Consider the following 22,870-nt stretch of genomic DNA (forward strand, 5'->3'; position numbering starts at 1 on the left):
ACCTCTACCGTGCAAGGGTCACCGGGACAAGGTGAGCAGTCAAAACGCCAACATGGCCCATGAGTGTCCATAAGGGTGCGACCCACCATCCATCCTTCGGCCCCCCTGCGAGGAACACAGCTGCAGCAGCCCCAGCTGGCCAATGTGGTGAGCACTTGCTGCCACAACACACACTACCGCACACACAACCTCGGCCCTGGGGGGCACGGTCGCAGTGCGTGGCATCCCTACAGCCACGTCCCCTGCACCTCCCCATCATCCCCCAGTCCGACTACAGAACTGCAGCCCCCCCCCAGTGCTCACCCACACTTGACCACACCAAGGTCCAGTCAACAGCCATGCTCCACCAGGAGACCCACCCAGAAGACATGGTCCACACACCTCGGACACGCACAGCACCACGTTGACCCTCAGGCTACACAACTACATCCCCATCATCCCGCGTCCCAAATATCAGCACAGTTGCCCCCGCAACCAGTTGAAAGCTGTGTCTTGCTACCCTATTAATTTCATCACAGCCTCCAACACTTTGGTCTACACACCTGGATCAATAATGGCGTCACTGTACAGTGTCCACCATGGCATTTCTAAATCCACCCTTAAATTTCCATCTAACCCACAGATTACCCATGCCAACCATTTGTCACATTTCACTCACCTCACCAAAGAAGGATGCTTTGCCATACACATGCCAGCCGAGCATGGCCCATATGCTCGGCGCGTTACACATCTCCCGATTCACATCCCCATGGCTCTCTTCCCAACCCGAGAGTCCATAAATCATAACGGAGCATCTGTGGAAGGTCACTCACACCATCACGTTCCACAGATGCCCCAATGGTTGTCCGGCAGGCTATCTCCATCCCTGTCCATTCGGTTTGACCCGCGTCCATCGACCAACACGGCATGGCAGGTCATCACATGCCAGTTGTCCCAAAGTCCCTGGAGGAGAATGCCAGGCCGCATGCCCGGGTGGTCACCACATCAGTCCCAAGTTGGCCATCCACAGTGCCACCACCAAAGCGCGACCCACAACACCTCCCCCTAGTGGTCCTCAATAAATGCCAACCCAGGCTTGAGAAACCACCTCGGACCCCTCTGGAGGTCTTAACCCCCACCAGGGTCCGGTGACCCTGCCGGCCCGAGCCACCAGCTCGGACGGCGCCCCGACGGACAAGGGACGCCACACTCCACCAGACCCCCCGTGGGACCCAGGTCGTACCTCGACACCCAAGGCTGGACCCCACGTCCAAATCTCGCCATCACAGCCCCCCAGCTGGCCGGCATACCCAAATTTTGAAAGGGGCAACTTTTGCCCGAGGCCATCACCCATGACCTCTCCATGTCCAAATCCCGCAGCCCGGGGACCAATCCCAACCATGGCTGCTCCAAATCAATTTCCCATTGTAATTTTATTTTAAATTTTCTTTTACAAATTTTCTTTCCCACTGCCAAACCGCAGCTGCAGGGAACAACCTCTACCACCGGTTGTTCTGCCCCTCCCTGCAGTTGATCCAAATTCCCTACAGGGACCAAATCTCCAGAAGCTCTATCTCCCGATCCTCCAAGATCCAAATCCAGCCCGGAGCCAACACACTCCCCCAACTGGTTGTCCAATTTTGGAGCCTCTGTTTCCAAATAGCAGTGTACAGTGAGCGTCCCCTCGGTCATTCCAACCACCTCCTTGGACCAACTCACCTCTTCCCCCAGACTCCTTTGGGCCTGAACAAGCTCTACCTCCATGGGACTGTCACAGGTCTCCAGCCGCTGGATCAAATCATCCTCATCATTACAAATCATTCCTGGCCCCGCCAGGCTTTGATCAGTATCCCCAATAAATACCTGGTCCGGCTCTATCGCATGGACCCCCAAAAACTCTACCCCCTCTTGCTCCGCACCACCGCCCTGGTGCTGCACAATTTCAAATTCATCCCCCGGTTGGGGTGTTGTGACATCCACACGGTCCCGATAAACAACCAGGCCAGAATGTGGGAAACATTCCCCATTACAACTCTCACATTCCAAATTTCCTTCCCCGCTCACCTGTGGACTCTCCACGTTTACCTGCAGGCATTCCCCCTCTACCTGTACACATTCCCCATCCACCTGTGGACATTCCCCATCCACCTGTGGACATTCCCCATCCACCTGTGGACCTGCGGTCTCCCCATTTACTTCAATTGCCATTCCCTGTGCAATTCCCAATTTTGCCATTCCCGGCTCCTGAGCCCCGTGCACATCTGCATGGGCCGTACTCTCTCCTGTTCCCAATCTAGCTCCCCCCCGTTCCGATTCAATTTTTGCCACCTTTGGCTTCTCCTGTGCCCCCAATTTTTCACTCCGAGCCCTCGCTTCGTCCCTCATTACCCCCATTTGGTTCTCCAATCGCTCCCTCTGAGCCCTCATGTCTTTTAGTAAATTTACTATGGTCTGGAGATCTATCGGGGCCGTCCCAGCGGCGGGGAAAGTTCCAACGCTATCCTCCTTATCCCCCATTTCCGGCTCACTCCCGACGCTGACGGAGGCCTCGCTGCGCACCTCCATTTCGTCGACCTCCGACATCCGCCTTTCGGAAGGTTGTTTCCCGCGCGCGTATTTATTTTAATACCAAAAACACAATTTAAATTTGACGAAGACGCGATATCGCGCTCCGTATGCCCAATTGATTATTAAATTTCTCCGCCTCGCCTATACAAATTTTGCGTTCGAACGTCGGACGCAATGTACGCCCGACCGTGTCGATGTCTCGCCGCGGACAAAAAAATTTGTCCGACGGGTTCAAATCCTACACTCCTGACACCACTTGTCGCGTAACCGTGATTAACACCACAGTTACGGATGACCGATTTGCGAGACTTTAACTCCCGAGGCGAACACTCAATGGCGGACTCAAGTTCAACACCAACGCGCGGAATGGCGGGGCGCAGCGAAGGCTCCGCAACCTTATCTATTAAAATCAAACACCCAGGAAAACTGCGTTCAGATATTATGTACAAAAAGTAATATAAGGGTTTATTAGGAAAAGTAAAGCCAGTGAAAAAGCCCGCCGGTAAATCTAATAATTCTAATAAACCTAAATCGGGACGTCCCCACACGACTGACAGCAAACACAAACGAGGGAGATTAATCACGAAAATAACACGTCCCGTCGTTCAAAATATACGCGGAGATCGGGCTTATCTGTCTTTGTCGTCTTGTATTGTTGGTGTCCAGCACCGCTCCTTCCGGCCCGATCGCACACCACGAGGCCCCTCGCGCCAAGCACCATGCGTCCGACGCAGGCCAGCGGCTCCACTTGACCAGGGACAGGAAGGACTCCTTTCAACTCCACTCGACTCGACGACGCGGGAGTGCTGGCAGCCAAGTGCCAACGAACTGCTCAGTGCCAACTGGGTGTGCTCGCGTGTGTCTCCTGCGACTCCCTACAACCCGAACTGCACTCGAACTGCGACTGGAATGGCGTGTCCTCTCCAACTCTCCACCACCGCTCAACTCTCTGGTGCCTGCCTGCGTCTCCCAGTGCCTGCCACGAACTCAACTCAACTCCTCGAACTGCGACGCAACTCTTGAAATGGCGTCCGACCGTCGCCTATATTGGTGGCCGATGACGTCACATTGCGCACTCCTCAGCCAATCAAAGCCTCCCGCGACTCCTGACATCTCCCCCGTTACGCGACCCTGCGGTCCTGGCATAACACGTGCCGGCCAGGTTTTTAGGCCTTTGGAGGTGTACACGGTGGCGGCCAATCATGGCGGTGTTTTTGACCTGGTTTCCTGTCAATTTAATACGAAGTCCTTGTCAGGGAAAGGGGATTATTTAATGTTGCGCTAAGGACCTAACTAATGTTTATGTGGTTTGCAGTGCCATAAAGGACAAAGGTTTGATTACTAGGTGATACTCACAGGGGCGTTACCTTTAATCCCTCACTATTTAACACTCGGACCTCCAGGTAGATCCACAATCATACATCTTACCCCGACAAACGCCTAAACATCAATAACTTATTACATGTAGAGTCCCTGTCACGACAGCCGAATACCTACCTATTCAGATCTACCTAGCTCTAGATGTTGCATTACCAAATTCATAACAATATATACATACATACACAGTGGAACCTTGACTTACGAGTTTAATTCGTTCTGTGACCGAGCTCGTAACTCAAATTGCTCGCTTCTCAAATCAAATTTCCCCATTAAAATGCATTGAAATGCTATTAATCCGTTCCAGCCCGCCAAAAACCACACCAATTTTTTTTAAAATATACAGTATATATAAAAATATCTCTCGCTTTATATTTCACCTGTATGCAGCATACAAGTTGGCAGGATGGCCTGGACTGGAGGTACGCACACTTGACTCTAAAGTCTAAACTGTCCAGCCTGGGTTTGAATCCCGACCCAGCTATAACCTGTCATGGGTGAATCACAGGCAGGGTGATTCATCAATGTGTGTACCGCTAAACTGGGCGCCCCGTTTGCGTCCCATTAGTTGTTGGATGTTAAGGATCTCACCGTGTTTTCCACAAAGAGAAGGCGAGCTATCGCCGGCACTCTGAACAAGTTGTGGCCTGGCATGCTCTTCTCCTCTGCCGTTATATACGTCCTCCTCGGCATCTTTTTCCAGAAGAGCCCTGTCTCGTCACAGTTGAAGATTTGCTGGGGGATGTATCGTTCGGCTTCTATCAGTTCGGCAAAAGTTATAATAAAATCTTCAGCTGCCTTCACATCCGCCTCACCAAGTCGACAACACGCACACCTCGCTCATGTTTTTCGACGATTGCGTGTTTTATATCCAAGCACATCATCCTCTTCTTCTTCTCAGTTATAATAAAATCTTCAGCTGCCTTCACATCCGCCTCACCAAGTCGACAACACGCACACCTCGCTCATGTTTTTCGACGATTGCGTGTTTTATATCCAAGCACATCATCCTCTTCTTCTTCTCAGTACCGTGTTTTCCACAAAGAGAAGGCGAGCTATCGCCGGCACTCTGAACAAGTTGACGGCAGAGATACTGTACTTGCACGGCAAGATAACCACGTGACCAGAACCCACCTGGTGGCGTAAACTCAAAATAACCAACATGCGAAAACAAAAATGCAGCGCTATACGACAGAGATACTGTACTTGCACGGCAAGATAACCACGTGACCAGAACCCACCTGGTGGCGTAAACTCAAAATAACCAACATGCGAAAACAAAAATGCAGCGCTATACGACAGAGATACTGTACTTGCACGGCAAGATAACCACGTGACCAGAACCCACCTGGTGGCGTAAACTCAAAATAACCAACATGCGAAAACAAAAATGCAGCGCTATACGACAGAGATACTGTACTTGCACGGCAAGATAACCACGTGACCAGAACCCACCTGGTGGCGTAAACTCAAAATAACCAACATGCGAAAACAAAAATGCAGCGCTATACGACAGAGATACGTACTGTACTTGCACGGCACGATAACCACGTGACCAGAACCCACCTGGTGGCGTAAACTCAAAATAACCAACATGCGAAAACAAAAATGCAGCGCTATACGAGAGAGATACTGTACTTGCACGGCAAGATAACCACGTGACTGGGTGGCGAAAGCTCGTAACTCAGATCTCGGCTCGCATCTCAAAGCAATAAACCGCCCGAGCGACGGCTCGTATCTCGAAAAACTCGTAAGTTGGGGCACTCGTAAGTCAAGGTTCCACTGTATATATATATATATATATATATATATATATATATATATATATATATATATATATATATATATATATATATATATATATATATATATATATATATATATATATATATATACATACATACATACATACATACATACATACATACATACATACATACATACATACATACATACATACATACATACATACACACACACACAGACTTGGCATTTAATACGGAATATTTTTTTTGTGGGGGTGAACTTACTTTTCAAGATGACTTGGAACCAAAAGTTCATTGGAATTATGTTGAAATTATTCTAGATTTTGTTAATGTGACCTTTAAAAGAAACAAAAACCACATTTGCCATTTCGAAGCAAATAAATTGATCCTTGAAAGTGATGTAAACTGATATCGAACTCAATTCACGGACAGTACTGTGTTAAACTTCTGTACGTTTTCCAGAAGTATCTCTTTATTTTGCACATTAGCCAAAATTTCTTTCAACAAAAACAAAAGCTAAATTATGACTGGGATTACGGACAGTAAAATTACAGTTCAGTACTTCCTGTAACCCCCACGAGCATTCAGGAGAGCACGTACACGTCGAGGCATGCTGTTCACGAGATTTGCCAAGGTTTGGACAGGAATCGCTTGCCATGCAGTGACAATAGTCTGCTGCAATTCACGCACAGAGGCAGGCTGCTGGTCTAAGTTGTCGATTTGACGCGTTAATTCTGCCCACAAGTTCTCTATCAGATTCATATCCGGGGACATGGCAGGCCACTCCATATACTCTACACCACGGTCAGCAAGAAAGTGTTGGATCATGCGAGCATGATGAGGCCGTGCATTGTCATCTTGGAAGACAAAGTTTCCTCGAAAGGCTGCACGAGCAAACGGAAGCAATGTTTCTTCCAGAATGACCCTGTACTTGAACTGGTTCAAGTTTCCATTCAGAACAACCAGGTCAGTTTTGCCCCCTGCATGAAAAGCAGCCCAAACAGTCACCCCACCACCTCCAGCTTGGACTTTTGGCACTATACAATTTCGTTGTGGGCTTCATGCACTTGTCTGCGTACTCGGACGCGGCCATCTTGACGATAGACCAGAGATCTAGACTCGTCACTGAAGATCACGTGATTCCAGTGTCCTGGCTGCCATTGACGGTGCTCTCTGGCCCACTGCAATCGGTGCTGGCTGTGTTGTCTGGTCAGGCGTGGCTTTCTCAGGGGACTCCTGGCACTATAGCCTGCTTGAACCAGTCGTTGGTTGACTAGCCTTCTGGATACAGGCACATTTGTCAGTTGCTGCCACTCAGCCCTAAGCCGATTAGCTGACTTGGTACGGCCATTGCGGACTAACCGGTGAAGCTGGCGATCATCTCTCCTTGTGGTTCTGCGTGGACGTCCTGGCCTCGGTATTGGAGTAGGGACATCCCTCTGAGCATTTTGTTTCAGGATCTTTGACACCTGACCTTGAGTGATGCCATACTGCCGAGCAATAGCACGCTGTTTCATGCCAGAATTTCGTAAAGCCACCACTCCATGACAAACAGCATTGTCAAGTTGACAAACCATCTCCAGAGGAACCAGCAATAACTTTTGTAGACGTGCAGCAGTTGTTTTCCACAAATACAGAACGCAACAACCCTTATATACCCGATTGTGAAGCCAATCGTCAAATGTACCTGTCCTTCCATTTTGTCACACCACCTGTGATATAATCCTGTTATTGACTTCTTGCTGCGAAAGACAATCAGTGACATGGTTCTTTCAACAAAGACATCACCAAAGGGTAAAAGAAACTCACCAGATTGATATACTGAGTTCAGAAAGTAAACCCAAGTCAAGAAAAAAAAAAAAATTCCATATTAAATGCCAAGTCTGTATATAAATATATATATATATATATATATATATATATATATATATATATATATATATATATATATATATATATATATGTATATATGTATATATGTATATATGTATATATGTATATATGTATATATGTATATATGTATATATGTATATATATATATATATATATATATATATATAAATATATAAATATATATATATATACAGTGGAACCTTGACTTACGAGTTTAATCCGTTCCGTGACCGAGCTCGTAACTCAAATTGCTCGTATCTCAAATCAAATTTCCCCATTGAAATGCATTGAAATGCTATTAATCCGTTCCAGCCCGCCAAAAACCACACCAATTTTTTTTTAAATATACAGTATATATAAAAATATCTCGCGCTTTATATTTCACCTGTATGCCAGCATACAAGCTGGCAGGATGGCCTGGACTGGAGGTACGCACACTTGACTCTAAAGTCTAAACTGTCCAGCCTGGGTTTGAATCCCGACCCAGCTATAACCTGTCATGGGTGAATCACAGGCAGGGTGATTCATCAATGTGTGTACCGCTAAACTGGGCGCCCCGTTTGCGTCCCATTAGTTGTTGGATGTTAAGGATCTCACCGTGTTTTCCACAAAGAGAAGGCGAGCTATCGCCGGCACTCTGAACAAGTTGACGGCAGAGATACTGTACTTGCACGGCAAGATAACCACGTGTCGCACGATCTCTTGTCATGGTCCACAAGATTATCACAGAGAGGTGCAGCTTCCAGCGTTTCGAGATCTGATCCAGGCCTATCCAACGAGACCGGTCCCAGCGTTCTAGGCCCGGTGGTTGTCTCAGACGGACCCGACAACGGACGTGTTGGATTTTACCGCGAGCCGATTCGAGCACCGACGTGCCGGCGAACAAAACCAGTCATATCTTTTGAACGCGTGGCTCGATATTTACAAAATAAACGTTTTCTTGAAGGGCTGAACCGTGCGCTCAAAACGATTTTTCTTGATGTTTTAAAAATTTGGTTCGGGCCTCGTATCCCACTCCTGACACCAATTGTTACGGACCACGGATAAGGATGTTGATTTGCCGAGCGGATGGCACCGCGGCCGAACAGTTACCCCGACTAACCCGATTCCTGAACGTTGGCCAAAATCGCGCCACAGATATTCAATAGGGAAAAGACAACGGCGACACGGATGTGAAGAAGAAGAAGAAGAAGACAAAAAAAGTTTGCAATACGAATATAATTTATTTGCTATTTACAGGACCAAAGAAACCAAAGAAGAAGGAAGGATAATAAAATAATTTACAGAAGACTCAGAGAGACAGTGCAAATTCCTAGCTTACTTACAGTCTTAATTAACCCAAGGACAGAACAAACAAAACAAACTCACGTACACAAGAAGGATGGAAAGGCAGGAGGTGGATGGCTGGAGGGAAAGGAATGTCCAAGGATGCTGCAGCGCGTTTGGCAGCCGCCGTTCCTTCGCGGCCCCGCTCAAAACTGCCGTCCAGGCCCCAAGCTGCGGTTACTGAAGCTGCTGTTGTTGAAGCTGCTGTGTTGCTGCGTGGACGTCGCGTGCTTTCTCCAGGACTCGTCTGACTCGTCTGGTCCAACCACTCAACTCAACAACACGCACGTCTCCCTGTCCAACTCATCCAGGCTTCTTGCTGTTAACTCCTTTTTTTGGTCCAACTTTGGCGAGCAAGGCGACGAATAGCAGGCTTTGTGCTTCCCTGGATATCCTTCGGCAGTACCTTGCGCGCGCGCTTTTATAGCGCCTCCGGCGATCAAGCCGCCGGCCTTTAGGACACGCCCATCGGTCAGCTCGCCTCGGCCCTGATTGGTGGGCACAGGCCCTCTGACCCCGAGCTGAGCACATGCTTAATGGCGGCTATTGGGGTGAAATCAGCAACCCACTGCTGTAACAAACCTGTGCCCCGTGCAGTTGGCAATGGAGGCTTGGAGGGGATGTAATTGGCAATTGAGGCTCGGCAATGATGAAAGGGGAATGTGAAAGGAAACTACTCTATTTCACTTGGTGCAATGGAGTGTCATCTTAATGGAAGACAAGGCCTTACCCTAATACACATAATAAAGATATAACTATCAACCAGGGGGAAATCTATGATTGGCTGACGTGATTGTTTATGACCTAATTATGGGACGCCCTTTGACCTTTATTCATAACTGGAGTAAGGAGGGTCCAGAATAAAGCAATATTTCACAACAATTTACTATACAATACAACACAATAAAAAAAACACAATCCTCATATCCGCAACACTGCACCCTCCTCCTCTTAGGCAGGGCCCGGGCCTATAACTTTAACTTAGTGTGACACGTAGGTGTAGTTCCCTCTACTTTTAACCTGACCCTGAGTGCGACAGTTTTAAAACATAAATAAATATGTCCCGCTGCTCCATTGCACCCTACCTAACAGACTCACGCCCACAGCTAACCGAATTGCGGAATGGTCTTCAAACAATACACTGACGGTGGGGAGCATTATTTACAATGACATTACTTTATTTACAAAACTAACCCAGGACCTGTGATTGTTCTTTCTGGGGGGGAGACGGTCTGCTCTGCATCGACGCACCATGAAAGCACCCAAAACGCACCAACACACCCTCAAGCACCAATCGGCGCACAGTCATCATTGTTCATGAATAAAAATAAAAACAACAACCCCTAACCCTGCAGGTGGTCTCTTGCTCTTCGGCTCCCTCTGCTGGCTATTATTATTTTCCAGGTGTTGTCATCTTCTTTGCTGGCGGCCTATTGGTGGAATTAAAATGCACCCAACGTGTCCATTTTTTATTTATTTATGGCCCAAAGGGGCCGACTATGTATGGTTCACCTGTGGGGCATCGGTGCCCTGTGGCCAAGGTCCGCCAGCAAGATTTCGGGCCCTCATGGCCGGTTCCAGCAGAGGGGCCATGCCCCAACCCATGGGGTCCATAAGTGGTGCTCGGCCACAGACATGTGGTCCATAATGTGGTGCATCGATGCAGACAGCTGGTTCTGGGAGTTCCGGGCGCACAATGGCGGACTCACGCACGCTCCCTTCGGCGCCCAGTGGCGCACAGGTCCTCATGTGGGAGACAAAGGGGGGGAAAGACAGATGAGCGAGGGGTAAGGTCACAAGGGTACACATCAATCAAGGCAATGCAAGGCGAAGTGCGTACGGAGAGCGAAGTTAGAAAGCTCGTCCCTACCGTACATCACCCCCCCTGCCACCTACTCTACCCTTGCCCTTACCCCATATTTACAAAAATCTACACATTTACAAATTCGTCGCTAATGTCACGTCTTCCCCATATTTCCCCTATACCAAATTCGTCACCACTCCCTCTATCCAAAATTTGCCATCACCCAATTCATCATCAATCCTCATAAGGAGGAAGAGATGGAACAACAAAGCACAATGTCACACCCACGTCATGATGCATCTCTCATTCCAAACATTTGCATCAAAAATAATAAAAACATGGCATGGTGTGGAGTACCTGTCACCTCAGGTGAGTGGATGCAGATGGTGCAAGGAGATTTTCATCCTAACTACTTTCTAAATGACATTAACACACTTTACACTACCCTGGGGTCTTTCCCTGCCAATCCATTGGCCAACTTACACTATGGGTTCTAAAAACCAATTCCCATTGACCAAACTGTGGTGCTTCTCAATTTGGGGTCTCACTCCCCCGATGCAACTCCCTGTGCCCTTGCACAATTTCAGGACTGGGGCGTGTAGCTCTCCCAGCAGGTCTACCCACCTGCACACCTCCACCACTGCAGTTGCCACCCGAGCTTACCTGCTCCTTACCTAACCTATCTAACTGGGGAAGGCCCCTCCTGGCTCTGTCACCCCTTGGTGCCCTCTGGCACTGGGCTACCCGGGTCCGTCCTCCGGATCCTCGGGCCCCATCCACACAACTCTACCGGCTCCCAGAGCCCACCTGCGGCCTCACCTGGCCGACATCCTCACAGTGGTGGAGTGCCCAAACCAACTACACACACTAACAGGCTACACGCCCAGCCATTTCCACAACACTAATGCACCCATCCAAATACCATTCTTTCACCCGCACCACAGATGCCAATATCCAACCACAATTTACCTATACCCTCTACCTAACACTTACACTACCCTCCCCGGGTATTCGTGATGGGGGTCCATCTTCCCCCATTCACACCTTCGCACCATCCACTCCACTCCACAGTTTCCATCATACTCACTCCACGACCATCCATTCCCATACTCCATATATTCCACACTCCATGTATTCCACACTCCATGTATTCCACACTCCATGTATTCCACACTCCATGTATTCCACACTTCATGTATTTCACACAACCATTCTCCATACACCTGTTGTTGCACACCTGTGCAATCACACTTGGTGCCACCTGCACCCTCCTTCCTTCCTGGACCATTTGGTCAGCACAACTCACATCACTATCACTCACTCACACACTGCTCCATACACCTGTTCAGTTGCACACCTGTGCAATCACACCTTTTAACCATACACACGGCATCATCTGAACTACCTGTTGCCCTGCTAACTTAGTGCTCCCCGTCTTCCCTTTAAATTAAGCACATACCACGTCATTATCATCCACACTAATCTACCTGCGTCCCCACTACAGGTATCATTGTCACTACCTAATCTTAACGTTACCTAAGGTCATCTTCTCTAGATCCCTATCATTATATCCTAACCCTCCCGGGCTAGTTTTCACTGCCATAAACCCCATAAACTAGTGCTCCTTTGCCCCCGACTGTGAGAGATGGCAGAGTTGCCATCCCACCACATCGGGTATCTCAAACTACCAATTTTGCACACCAAATTCCAGCCAATCAAAAATTTGCCAATCACTACCAATCTGCCAATCATCACTCTGCCAATCCTTTGCCAATCATTAAATTTCACTTTTTAATTTCGGGTCCAAACATTATCCTCATCATCACAGTCTACTCACTAGTGCCTCTCGGTGCGCCAATTCATCTCTAAAGCTCGGCTTCGTAAAGCCGAGCAATGAATGCGGGTTGTTTGGTGCCGGCGGCTGGATACGTCCGGCATTCGGTGCAGGGAAGGAGGTTTACCCGGGCCGAGATCCCACGCACCACCTCGGCATGGAGCCATCCAATGGCCCGATCTCGACCTGCCGGAACGCCTCAACAAAAAGGGGTCGCCATGACGACCCTTCCTATCGGGCTGCCCGCTCCGCCTAGTGGAGCATGGACGCGGCCGTTCCGAGCGAGGCCCAGCGTGGATCGCGTACGGCGGTTCTTTCGAAACCGCCGTGGTTCGGATCCCCGCTGGTCCTGGTGGCACGCGAAGCTGCTCGGCGCGCACCGAGGGCCCGATTCGGCTAAATGTCGTTCTAACCGCTAACCCGGTTACCGTCGATGCTTCACCTGCATGCTCACACGCATACGCTACCCCTTTCACCCTCACCGAGCTCGGTGCTCCAACGCCGCCCGTACACCCCGCATACTTCGTCATTGCACTCGTTCTTTCGCTCACAGACTTGGTCACACACCTGACCACCGCACACCTTTGCACACACTCGTCGTTCGCACACCTCACCAACACACCTCTTCGCGCCCCCTCCTCGGTCACCTCCTCTGTGACAATCACAGGTGTGCTCTCACTCACACACCCAACCACGTGCCTCACTACCAACTCAAGTGTGCATTCCCACACACGCTCTACCATTCCAGGTGTGCATCCTTCCATTCCAGGTGTACATCCTCTCTCACCTGCCACAACCAACTCACGCTCCGTGTCACTCTTACTACTCTCACCTCCACACTCGGTCACGCACTCACCCTTACTCTCGACAGCGTACTCTGTACTCATGCACCCGTCCATTACACACCTTTCTCGCGCACACTCTCCCGTTACACCCTCCGTAACACTCACCACAGGTGTGCATTCTCCCTTACTTTTGACAGCGCACTCTTTCCTCATGCACCTGTCCGTTACACACCTTTCTCGCGCATCCTCTTGCGCACACTCTCGCGTTACTCCCTCCGTAACACTCACCACAGGTGTGCACTCTTTCGTTACATCCTCTGTAACACTCCCCACTACGCGCTTCCATGTGCTCCCTCGCACACGCGCTACGACCAACTCACTCTCGACAGCACACTCACTCCTCGGCGCGCACTTTTTTCTCACACACCCCAGAGTCGGACATTCTCGCACACCTCCTCCTTCGCACACCGGACCTGTCGCACACTTCACCAACGGCCTCTCACGAACACCCGGATCCAAATCAACCCCCAAGCCGACTGAAGCTCCCCTCACATCATATACATTTCCACGTATATCGCCACTCACCTTGGCACCTCGTCTGCACACCTCCTTCGCCACCTGCAAACTCTTTATTTGGTTAGCGAGCACATCATCACGATTTGAGCACCGACCTTGCACATATTCCATCACCTCCTCCTTTATCTCCCTTTTAGTTTCCCTCTGTCTCTTCTTAATTTCACTCACCTCCTCTTCCACTTCCTCTAATTTTTCCTTTACCTCCTTCATTTCCTGGTGCGTCTCCTCTATCTCTTCCTCTAACGCTACCTTGACCGTCTCTATGTGCGTCCTCACCTCCCGGTCCTTCGTCTCCATTACTTCTGTCACCTCGTCCAACCTCGTTGTCAGTCCCTCACGTACCATCTGACATTCCCTCTTCGTCGCTAGCAAGTCGTCCTTGATGTCTCTTTGTGTCGCTTTTAACCCTCCTAGTACCGCAGTGTTCCTTTGTACCTGCTTCACTAGTTCTTTTTGTCCCACCGTCAGCTGTTCCACCTCCTGCATCAGGTCCTCTATGCCCCCTTGTAACCTAGCCGTTCCATTTCTCACCTCTTTCTCCATACGCTTCTCACCTCGCTTTACCTCCTCGCGTACCCCCAAGACCTCCTCCATTTCCTCCTCCATCTCCTCCTCCATCTCCTCCTCCATCTCCTCCTCCATCTCCTCCTCAATCTCCTCCTCCATCTCCTCCGTATCTCCTTAGTATCTCCTCTTTCATCTCCTCCATCTCCTTAGTAGATGCCACCCTCATCTGTCCCAATTCATCCCTCTGAGCATCCAATTTACCTTCTAACCCGATTTTCACCTCCTCTATCTGGTTCCCCATCCGTTTGATTTCCCGGGCGGATTGCTCCCCTACTTCCCGCAATTTGTCGTCCATTGTGTTTTCTAATCCCCTTCACCCATTTTTCACCCCCTCTATCTGATTCTCCTGGGCAGCCATTCTATTTTCCACCCCCGTTAACCCATTCTTTACCCCTTCTATCCCATTGTCTAACCCCTCAAATTTATTGTCTAACTCCTTAAAATTATTGTCTAACCCCTCAAATTTATTGTCTAACCGTTCAAATTTATCGTCTAACCGTTCAGATTTATCGTCTAACCGTTCACCGGTACCCCTTGCTTTGTCCCTCATTGCCCCCATCATTCTGTTTTCCATTTTTTACTATCAGCCCTCGCTTCGTCCCTCATTGCCCCCATTTGGCCCCCCATCCTATCCATTTTTGCATTCAGTTGGGTCAAGAATAATCTGAGGTCAAACCCGGTTTGCCCAGCGTCCCCAGCCGCCACCGCAGGCTCGCCCTCCGCGGCGCCGCTATTTTGGGACCCTTCAACCATGTGCGCGAGAGCGCCATTTTGTGCGCCTGAAACCTCCTCAACCACCTCCTCATTGCTCCCCTCCATTTGATCCTGGGTTACTCCTAACCCCTCTCCTAGTTCACCCACCTGCATCCGATCGCCTTGACTAGCCATGGCGCGATTTCAAAGTTCGGGTTTTTTTCGAAAAAAAACAAATTTCGGCCGCTCCAAATTTTGACCAAATTTTTTCTTGATGTTTTAAAAATTTGGTTCGGGCCTCGTATCCCACTCCTGACACCAATTGTTACGGACCACGGATAAGGATGTTGATTTGCCGAGCGGATGGCACCGCGGCCGAACAGTTACCCCGACTAACCCGATTCCTGAACGTTGGCCAAAATCGCGCCACAGATATTCAATAGGGAAAAGACAACGGCGACACGGATGTGAAGAAGAAGAAGAAGAAGACAAAAAAAGTTTGCAATACGAATATAATTTATTTGCTATTTACAGGACCAAAGAAACCAAAGAAGAAGGAAGGATAATAAAATAATTTACAGAAGACTCAGAGAGACAGTGCAAATTCCTAGCTTACTTACAGTCTTAATTAACCCAAGGACAGAACAAACAAAACAAACTCACGTACACAAGAAGGATGGAAAGGCAGGAAGTGGATGGCTGGAGGGAAAGGAATGTCCAAGGATGCTGCAGCACGATCGGCGCGTTTGGCAGCCGCCGTTCCTTCGCGGCCCCGCTCAAAACTGCCGTCCAGGCCCCAAGCTGCGGTTACTGAAGCTGCTGTTGTTGAAGCTGCTGTGTTGCTGTGTGGACGTCGCGTGCTTTCTCCAGGACTCGTCTGACTCGTCTGGTCCAACCACTCAACTCAACAACACGCACGTCTCCCTGTCCAATTCCTCCAGGCTTCTTGCTGTTAACTCCTTTTTTTGGTCCAACTTTGGCGAGCAAGGCGACGAATAGCAGGCTTTGTGCTTCCCTGGATATCCTTCGGCAGTACCTTGCGCGCGCGCTTTTATAGCGCCTCCGGCGATCAAGCCGCCGGCCTTTAGGACACACCCATCGGTCAGCTCGCCTCGGCCCTGATTGGTGGGCACCAGGCCCTCTGACCCCGAGCTGAGCACATGCTTAATGGCGGCTATTGGGGTGAAATCAGCAACCCACCGCTGTAACAAACCTGTGCCCCGTGCAGTTGGCAATGGAGGCTTGGAGGGGATGTAATTGGCAATTGAGGCTCGGCAATGATGAAAGGGGAATGTGAAAGGAATCTACTCTATTTCACTTGGTGCAATGGAGTGTCATCTTAATGGAACACAAGGCCTTACCCTAATACACATAATAAAGATATAACTATCAACCAGGGGGAAAATCTATGATTGGCTGACGTGATTGTTTATGACCTAATTATGGGACGCCCTTTGACCTTTATTCATAACTGGAGTAAGGAGGGTCCAGAATAAAGCAATATTTCACAACAATTTACTATACAATACAACACAATAAAAAAAAAACACAATCCTCATATCCGCAACAATATATATATATATTGTTGCGGATATGAGGATTGTGTTTTTTTTTTATTGTGTTGTATTGTATAGTAAATTGTTGTGAAATATTGCTTTATTCTGAAATATTCTGGACCCAAGCTAGTATATATATATATATATATATATATATATATATATATATATATATATATATATATATATATATATATATATATATATATATATATTAACATACACCTAATAAACATCAAACCAGCAAATAAATAGTGCAAATATCTTGTTAATCTGCTGAAGAACTAGTGACCTGCACAATGCTTCACTGCCGGCTAAGTCGATAAACACCAATGGTTTGTAGTTTGCTGATCATCTTTTGTTGATTCGTAGTTTTGTTGTTTTGTTGATCATCTTTTGTTTGTTGGTAAGTAGTTTTTTTTATCATATCGACATGATCACTCTCATGCTACACCAACGGCGATGGGGAGGGATTGTTGTTGTATTTCATTGACTTGACATTGACTTGACATTGACTTGACAGAAGTTTATTTGGAGCAGCCCACAAATCCTCAGAGGGTTAGAGTTAATAAAATTGCCATATTATTTTTATCATTGTACGTGGTACCTTTCCATTCTGTGATTAATATTTTTATTTGCAGACAAAGACTGCATTATTGCAGATCATTGCTTACGTTGGTTGGTTGCTGGTGTATTGGAGATGTTGGTTACGTTATGTAAACGAGGAACAGTGGCCCCAGACATTGCATTGGGGCACCACAGTTTCCACTTGGAAAGTAAAGTAAAGGAAAGGCTTTCGTTCATAGCAACGTGTTGACTGTACGAGTGGAGGAACTCCCAAATTACTTGACTTTAATTCCTTCATCTGACTATTAATTCCCCAGGGCTCTTCTGTCTCCAGCTTGACATTATTGAACTTGGAACTATAACCACACTCATTTAAATGACCAGCGAGCACCCCCACCCCATGGGCGAGAGTGCCTGTGTCGGCCCACTGAACGCGGATGTCCGCTTGTTGAGAAATGTAATATTGTTGACGATAGTAATCACCAGGATAAAGCCTGGTGTTGGCTTAGCGGTCAGGGTGCCGGCTTGGGATCCTAGGACCCTGGGTTCGAATCCCGGTCGATCGCTAAATTAACACCAGGGGGGTTGACTCAGCCTGTCATCCTTCCGAGGTCGGCAAATTGAGTACCAGCTTGCGGGGATGAATGATCCCGGTGTGTACCCCGGTTTAGAATAGGTACACTGTATCCCTGCGCATCGTAAGAGGTGACTAAGGGTTGGCGTCAGGAAGGGCATCCGGCCATAAAAACATTGCCTCAAACAGGGAACCATGATTGTCATGGGGTCCGCAAGGCTAACCCCCGCTCTAGCGGGGAAAATGGCCTTAAAACGATCATTCATTCATTCATTCATAGTAATCACCAGGATGAGTCACGAGATGAGGAAAGTGTGAGATAAAGATGCCGCACTCTATTCACCAATATTGTAATCATTGCTGTGAGAGGTGAGGAAAGCTTGAGTTAAAAGATGCCGCACTATATTCACCAATATTGTAATCACTGCTGTGAGGTGAGGACCTGTGTGACTTGCCACACCACCTCCATAGATTGTTTGCTTACACTGATACACGATAACAATATACACGAATAACGATGCTAAAAAAAATAATCACACCCAATTGGTCAGTGCCACGATCAATCGACGAGTGAAGTGAAAAACAGGCACACCTAATTGGTCATCAATGCCACAACCAATTGACGAGTGACTTGCTGACATTTCTACAACCACACAACCTCAATTTATTATAGTGGATGGATACTACTTCAAAAGTTTACAACTGACATATGAGAGCATGGAATGCAAACAGAGTGCTTTGCCAGTTAACGGTGCCACTGAGCAAGGTAGCTCATCTTTCCCTGCCACACCTGTGAGAAGAAAAATGCTCATACGTCAGTAAATAGCTGTTTTATTCATCCCTTCTCTAATCAGTCGGGGAACTTTGGAGCTCTAGCTGTGCACAAGAGTTATTCACATTCACCAGGCAACTCCCTATCTGATCACCTCACACCTCAAGATGCTTAGCTTCCCTCTCAAATTAACCTTTTGGTAGCCTCCCTCTCCCTTTCAATTTCGAACCTTTTAGCCTTCAACCAACTTTCAACGTTGAGCCTTTTGGTCTCATTTTCAGCCTCTAATCTTCTGGCTCCATACCCCCCTTGCTCTCCAGGGCCCTCTGTTCTCTCTCAAGTGCTTGTTTTACAGCCACAAACTGAAGCAATTCCTTCCCCTCTAAACCAAGCTTTCTTGCAATCTCCAAGTAGAACTGCACTCGGTCGAGAGCATACCTCCGCCAGGCGGAACAGTTTACGTTTTGTATCCCACTGATGGGTCGAATCTAGATTCGGACCTGAACCAAAATCGAATCGGCTTGTTCTTGTCGCCTAACCAATTCTTCCACCATGTTTTGTCATAATCGGTCCACAACTTTTTGAAATATCATGCTATATATTGTTTTGGCTCTATCACTCAATGGTGATGGTCACTTAAAAAATTTTAAATTCTCGTATCCAGATTGGAATCCTCACCAAAATTGAATTAATTTTTTCTTTGTCAACACACCCAAGATGCCCACCAAGTTTCGTCCAAATCTGTCCACAACTTTGAAATATCATGCTATATATCGTTTGTTGCCCTATATTTCAATGGCGAAGAGCCACTTAAAAAATTCTCAGATCCAGATCTGCATCCGGATCTTCTTCAAAATCGAATTATTTCGTCCTTGTCACATACCCAACCTCTCCAACACATTTCGTCCGAATCTGCCCACATTTTTTTTTTTTTAGATATCCTGTTCACAAACAAGCAGGCAGGGGTGAAAACATAACCTCCATCCACCTTCGGTGGCGGAGGTAATAACCTTTCCATTCTCGACTTGGTACACACATGCAACGCTTTTGGCAATCGGCACTTATTTTTCAAAATGCGAACAACTTGTAATGCTGCACTACTGTTATCTCCATGTTTTTAAGTGATGATCACTCACACCACCTTCTGCTGGCAGCCTCCCTAACACAATGGCACAATCACCAGATGGGTGCAGCACATGGCTTGCCCCCATTTTTCCAATCATTGGTGCGAACCAGCAACAACCCAGTTTGAGATGGCCCCACAGCAACAGAAATTACCTCAAGAACCTGGACACAATTTCACACTGTTCACAGCTGATCAACGCTCTATGCTTCAGGGTACAGGGTTGCGGTAGAAGTCCAGTGGGCAAATCCAGATCTATCTCCACGTCTCATTCCCAGATTAGTTTAAATTAATATGCTGAGTTTTGTGGGTGCCATTGTAACATTTATGGCCAAGTATGGCCTAGCACAGATTTTGGAGTCTTTTTGGAGGTGTGGGCAAAATGCTAACTAGAAATAAGTTTTCAATGAACATGAGAGCTATGTGCATGGTGGCTGAGGAGCTACTCAGATATTGTCGGGCAAGGTCAGCTAAAGCGCCATGCTCATTTCTTGACTGTGCTGGAAGGCCTGCTATCTAGAAGCCGCAATGCAAAGAAGTGGGTTGATGTCTTCATAAAACCAGAACTTATGATGATGCTGTATCTTAGGGCAGAACGAGAAGGTGATTGGCATCTTCACCTACAGGTAGTTAAACTCATAATGCCTTGCTTCTTTGCATTCAGGCACGTCAATTATGCAAGACATGGTGTGTATTATCTGAGGAGCATGGAGGCCTTACAAGCAAGCGTGCTTGAACACTTCATGAAAGGTTCTCATGTGGTGAGGGACATGCAGGGATTTTGGAATGGCATCTGGAGTGATGTTTATTGAGACAAATAATACATTGATTATGTGACCTCAAACTTGCCTATAGTGAAGACCTGAGTGAAATATATAATATTTAGCAACCTGACAATACTTGAAGACTATTTGTGTATTTGTTCAGGAATAAATTTGGGTCTTTTGGTGGCCATTTTGTTTTATGCTAATTATCTTAAATTTCCCAATACTGACAGAAGTGCAGTAAAATTATTTTTCAAATTGGTGGTCTTGACAAGCAGAAAACACCAAAAAAAAACAACTTAAGATGCCAAAACAAAGTTATGACCTGAAAACATGGTTTGGCTGCTGGACTATAGGGTTGGGAGGGAGGGAGAGGGAGAGGGAGAGGTTGAGGACTTGGGGTTGGGGTTGGGAGGCAGAGGTTGAGGGCTTACGGTGTCTGAGGGAGGAGGGGTGGTGACCGTTGAGGACTTGAATGCATATTTTACATGACGTGGAATTTCCATGGGTCCCCTCTCATAAGCAATAATACTAGCTGAAATAGGTATATGGCTGAGATTGAGCAAAGGATTCAAATAAGTGAAAGTTTTTGGGATTAAAAAAAAATTGTTTTGGCTTCTCCAACAGTTCCTTTTCACTGAATGTTGATAACTCATTCTGGCATTGAGAGCAGTGCTGAAACATTTGCTCTTTTTGAAGAACCCATTATGCCAAATTCAGTATAGGCCATACCAAGAGATTTTGCATACAGATATATATTTATATTTAAACTGGCTGCTGAAGAATAAATGCAAAATACACACAAATACATCCAAGAGGTACATAAAATAGAAAGTTTTGGTCAACTTTAAAATTTCAACAGCATCCAAGATATGCTTAGGTTAACTACAGGAAAAAAAGAACTGCTAGCCATATCCATTGTATTACATGGTGGTATGATCAACAGTTCTGCTCAGCTCTGCCACAATTTACCTATGATCTTCAAAGTCTGGACTTCTGGCCCTTTGAACCCATTGTCCTAGCCCGTCCCCTACCACACCAACTACTTGGCAATACAGGACTTTCAAAATGCCAAATTAATGCGAACGAAGCATTTCGCTCATGCGCTGTGTAAGTGTTCTCAGTGACACTTGTCCAAGCAATGGGCCTTTTTAACATGCCATTGCTGGCGTGAAATCTATGTCAAATAGCCTTTTAAACATCATTTTCAGCTTTAAAGGGAAAGGGTGGAAATTTCAAAATGGATACCCATAATTGTATTATTGAATGCAAATCGGACTTACGGAAATACAAGAAATATCCGTGGATGAGAGGTGTCGAGTTCTTACCATTTATTTTTTAGCTTACCCTGTACATTCACAAGCCCCGGAAATGACCTTCCCATCGGTGGTCAGAAGCACCCAAACAGATGTAGTGTCTCCCTCCCTCCTTTCTGTTGTGCAGAGGCACACCACTCTCTCGCCGGTGCTCTTCCAAGTATTTTGGCTTCTTTAAGAAGTCTAGTGAGCTATTTTAGGCAACAATGCACATTACACACACACAATAGTAGTTTACATGCTGCGAAGATCGCTATTTCTAGGGGTTGCTATGCATGAGCGTGCCGAGCATTCTAGGGTGGATTACGTCATTTAGAAAGTCCTGTATTACCTCCTGTTGGTTGAAGTCCTCTGCTGTTGTACTTTTCTTATGAATGGAAGGACTATGTTGAAGCATCTTGATCCTTTGGGAATTTCTCCCTTGATCTTTTCTCTTAACTAACCTTAATCGCTTGGGCTCATATCCTTGTGTTGCAGCGGCTGGCCTTTGCTTTAGCTCCCTCCCATCCCACGACTGCTCGGCCTCGGGAACCTTGCACACCACCGACTGTGAGTTGTTGCCATCACCGACTTTTTAAATGAATTATTATAAAACCAATTTTTCTCGAATACATGTTTCCATTTTGCACAAGTTTACAAACTAGGCATCAAAACAAATCTTCGTTGAAATGCCACGACTACACCTGCTGAACAGAAATCCTGCAAAAACTCTATTAATTAATGATGTTTCGTTCTTAGCACTTTAATGTCGTCATAGAAAAGATGTCGATCTCAAGAATGAACTTTTAAACTGGTCTCTGCCCTCTAAAACCTGGCGGTGCCTTCTTAAGTCTGTCTCTGGTGTATTCACCCATTCTGTCCTTCCTTCCCTCATTTCAAATGGCACCACAGCCGACTACGCTCGTGGAAACGCTGAATGTCTCAATTCTGTGTTTGCTTCCAAATCTTGTACCCAGCCTACCCAGTCGTAGCCAACTGCTCTCAAACTCTAACTTTTGCACCTGAGAAGGTGGAGAAGTTTCTTTCGACC

At 47.2% G+C, this 22,870-nt stretch overlaps 1 protein-coding gene across 5 annotated transcripts in view; it reads left to right on the forward strand.

Annotated features, from left to right (window-relative positions):
• LOC137432755 (nucleus accumbens-associated protein 1) overlaps nucleotides 1-22,870 on the forward strand; it is a 151,598-nt gene that overhangs the window by 89,881 nt on the left and 38,847 nt on the right. For 2 of the 5 annotated variants that reach the window (XM_068124923.2, XM_068124924.2), the window contains one exon: nucleotides 22,318-22,389. The exons of the other annotated variants lie outside the window; for them this stretch is intronic. In XM_068124923.2, the coding sequence (XP_067981024.2) occupies nucleotides 22,318-22,389 (72 nt within the window). The remainder of the gene's footprint in view (nucleotides 1-22,317; nucleotides 22,390-22,870) is intronic. 5 annotated transcript variants of the gene reach the window in all.

This window comes from Myxine glutinosa, chromosome 8, assembly GCF_964187855.1.
Source record: "Myxine glutinosa chromosome 8, kmMyxGlut1.1, whole genome shotgun sequence".
NCBI lineage: Eukaryota > Metazoa > Chordata > Myxini > Myxiniformes > Myxinidae > Myxine > Myxine glutinosa.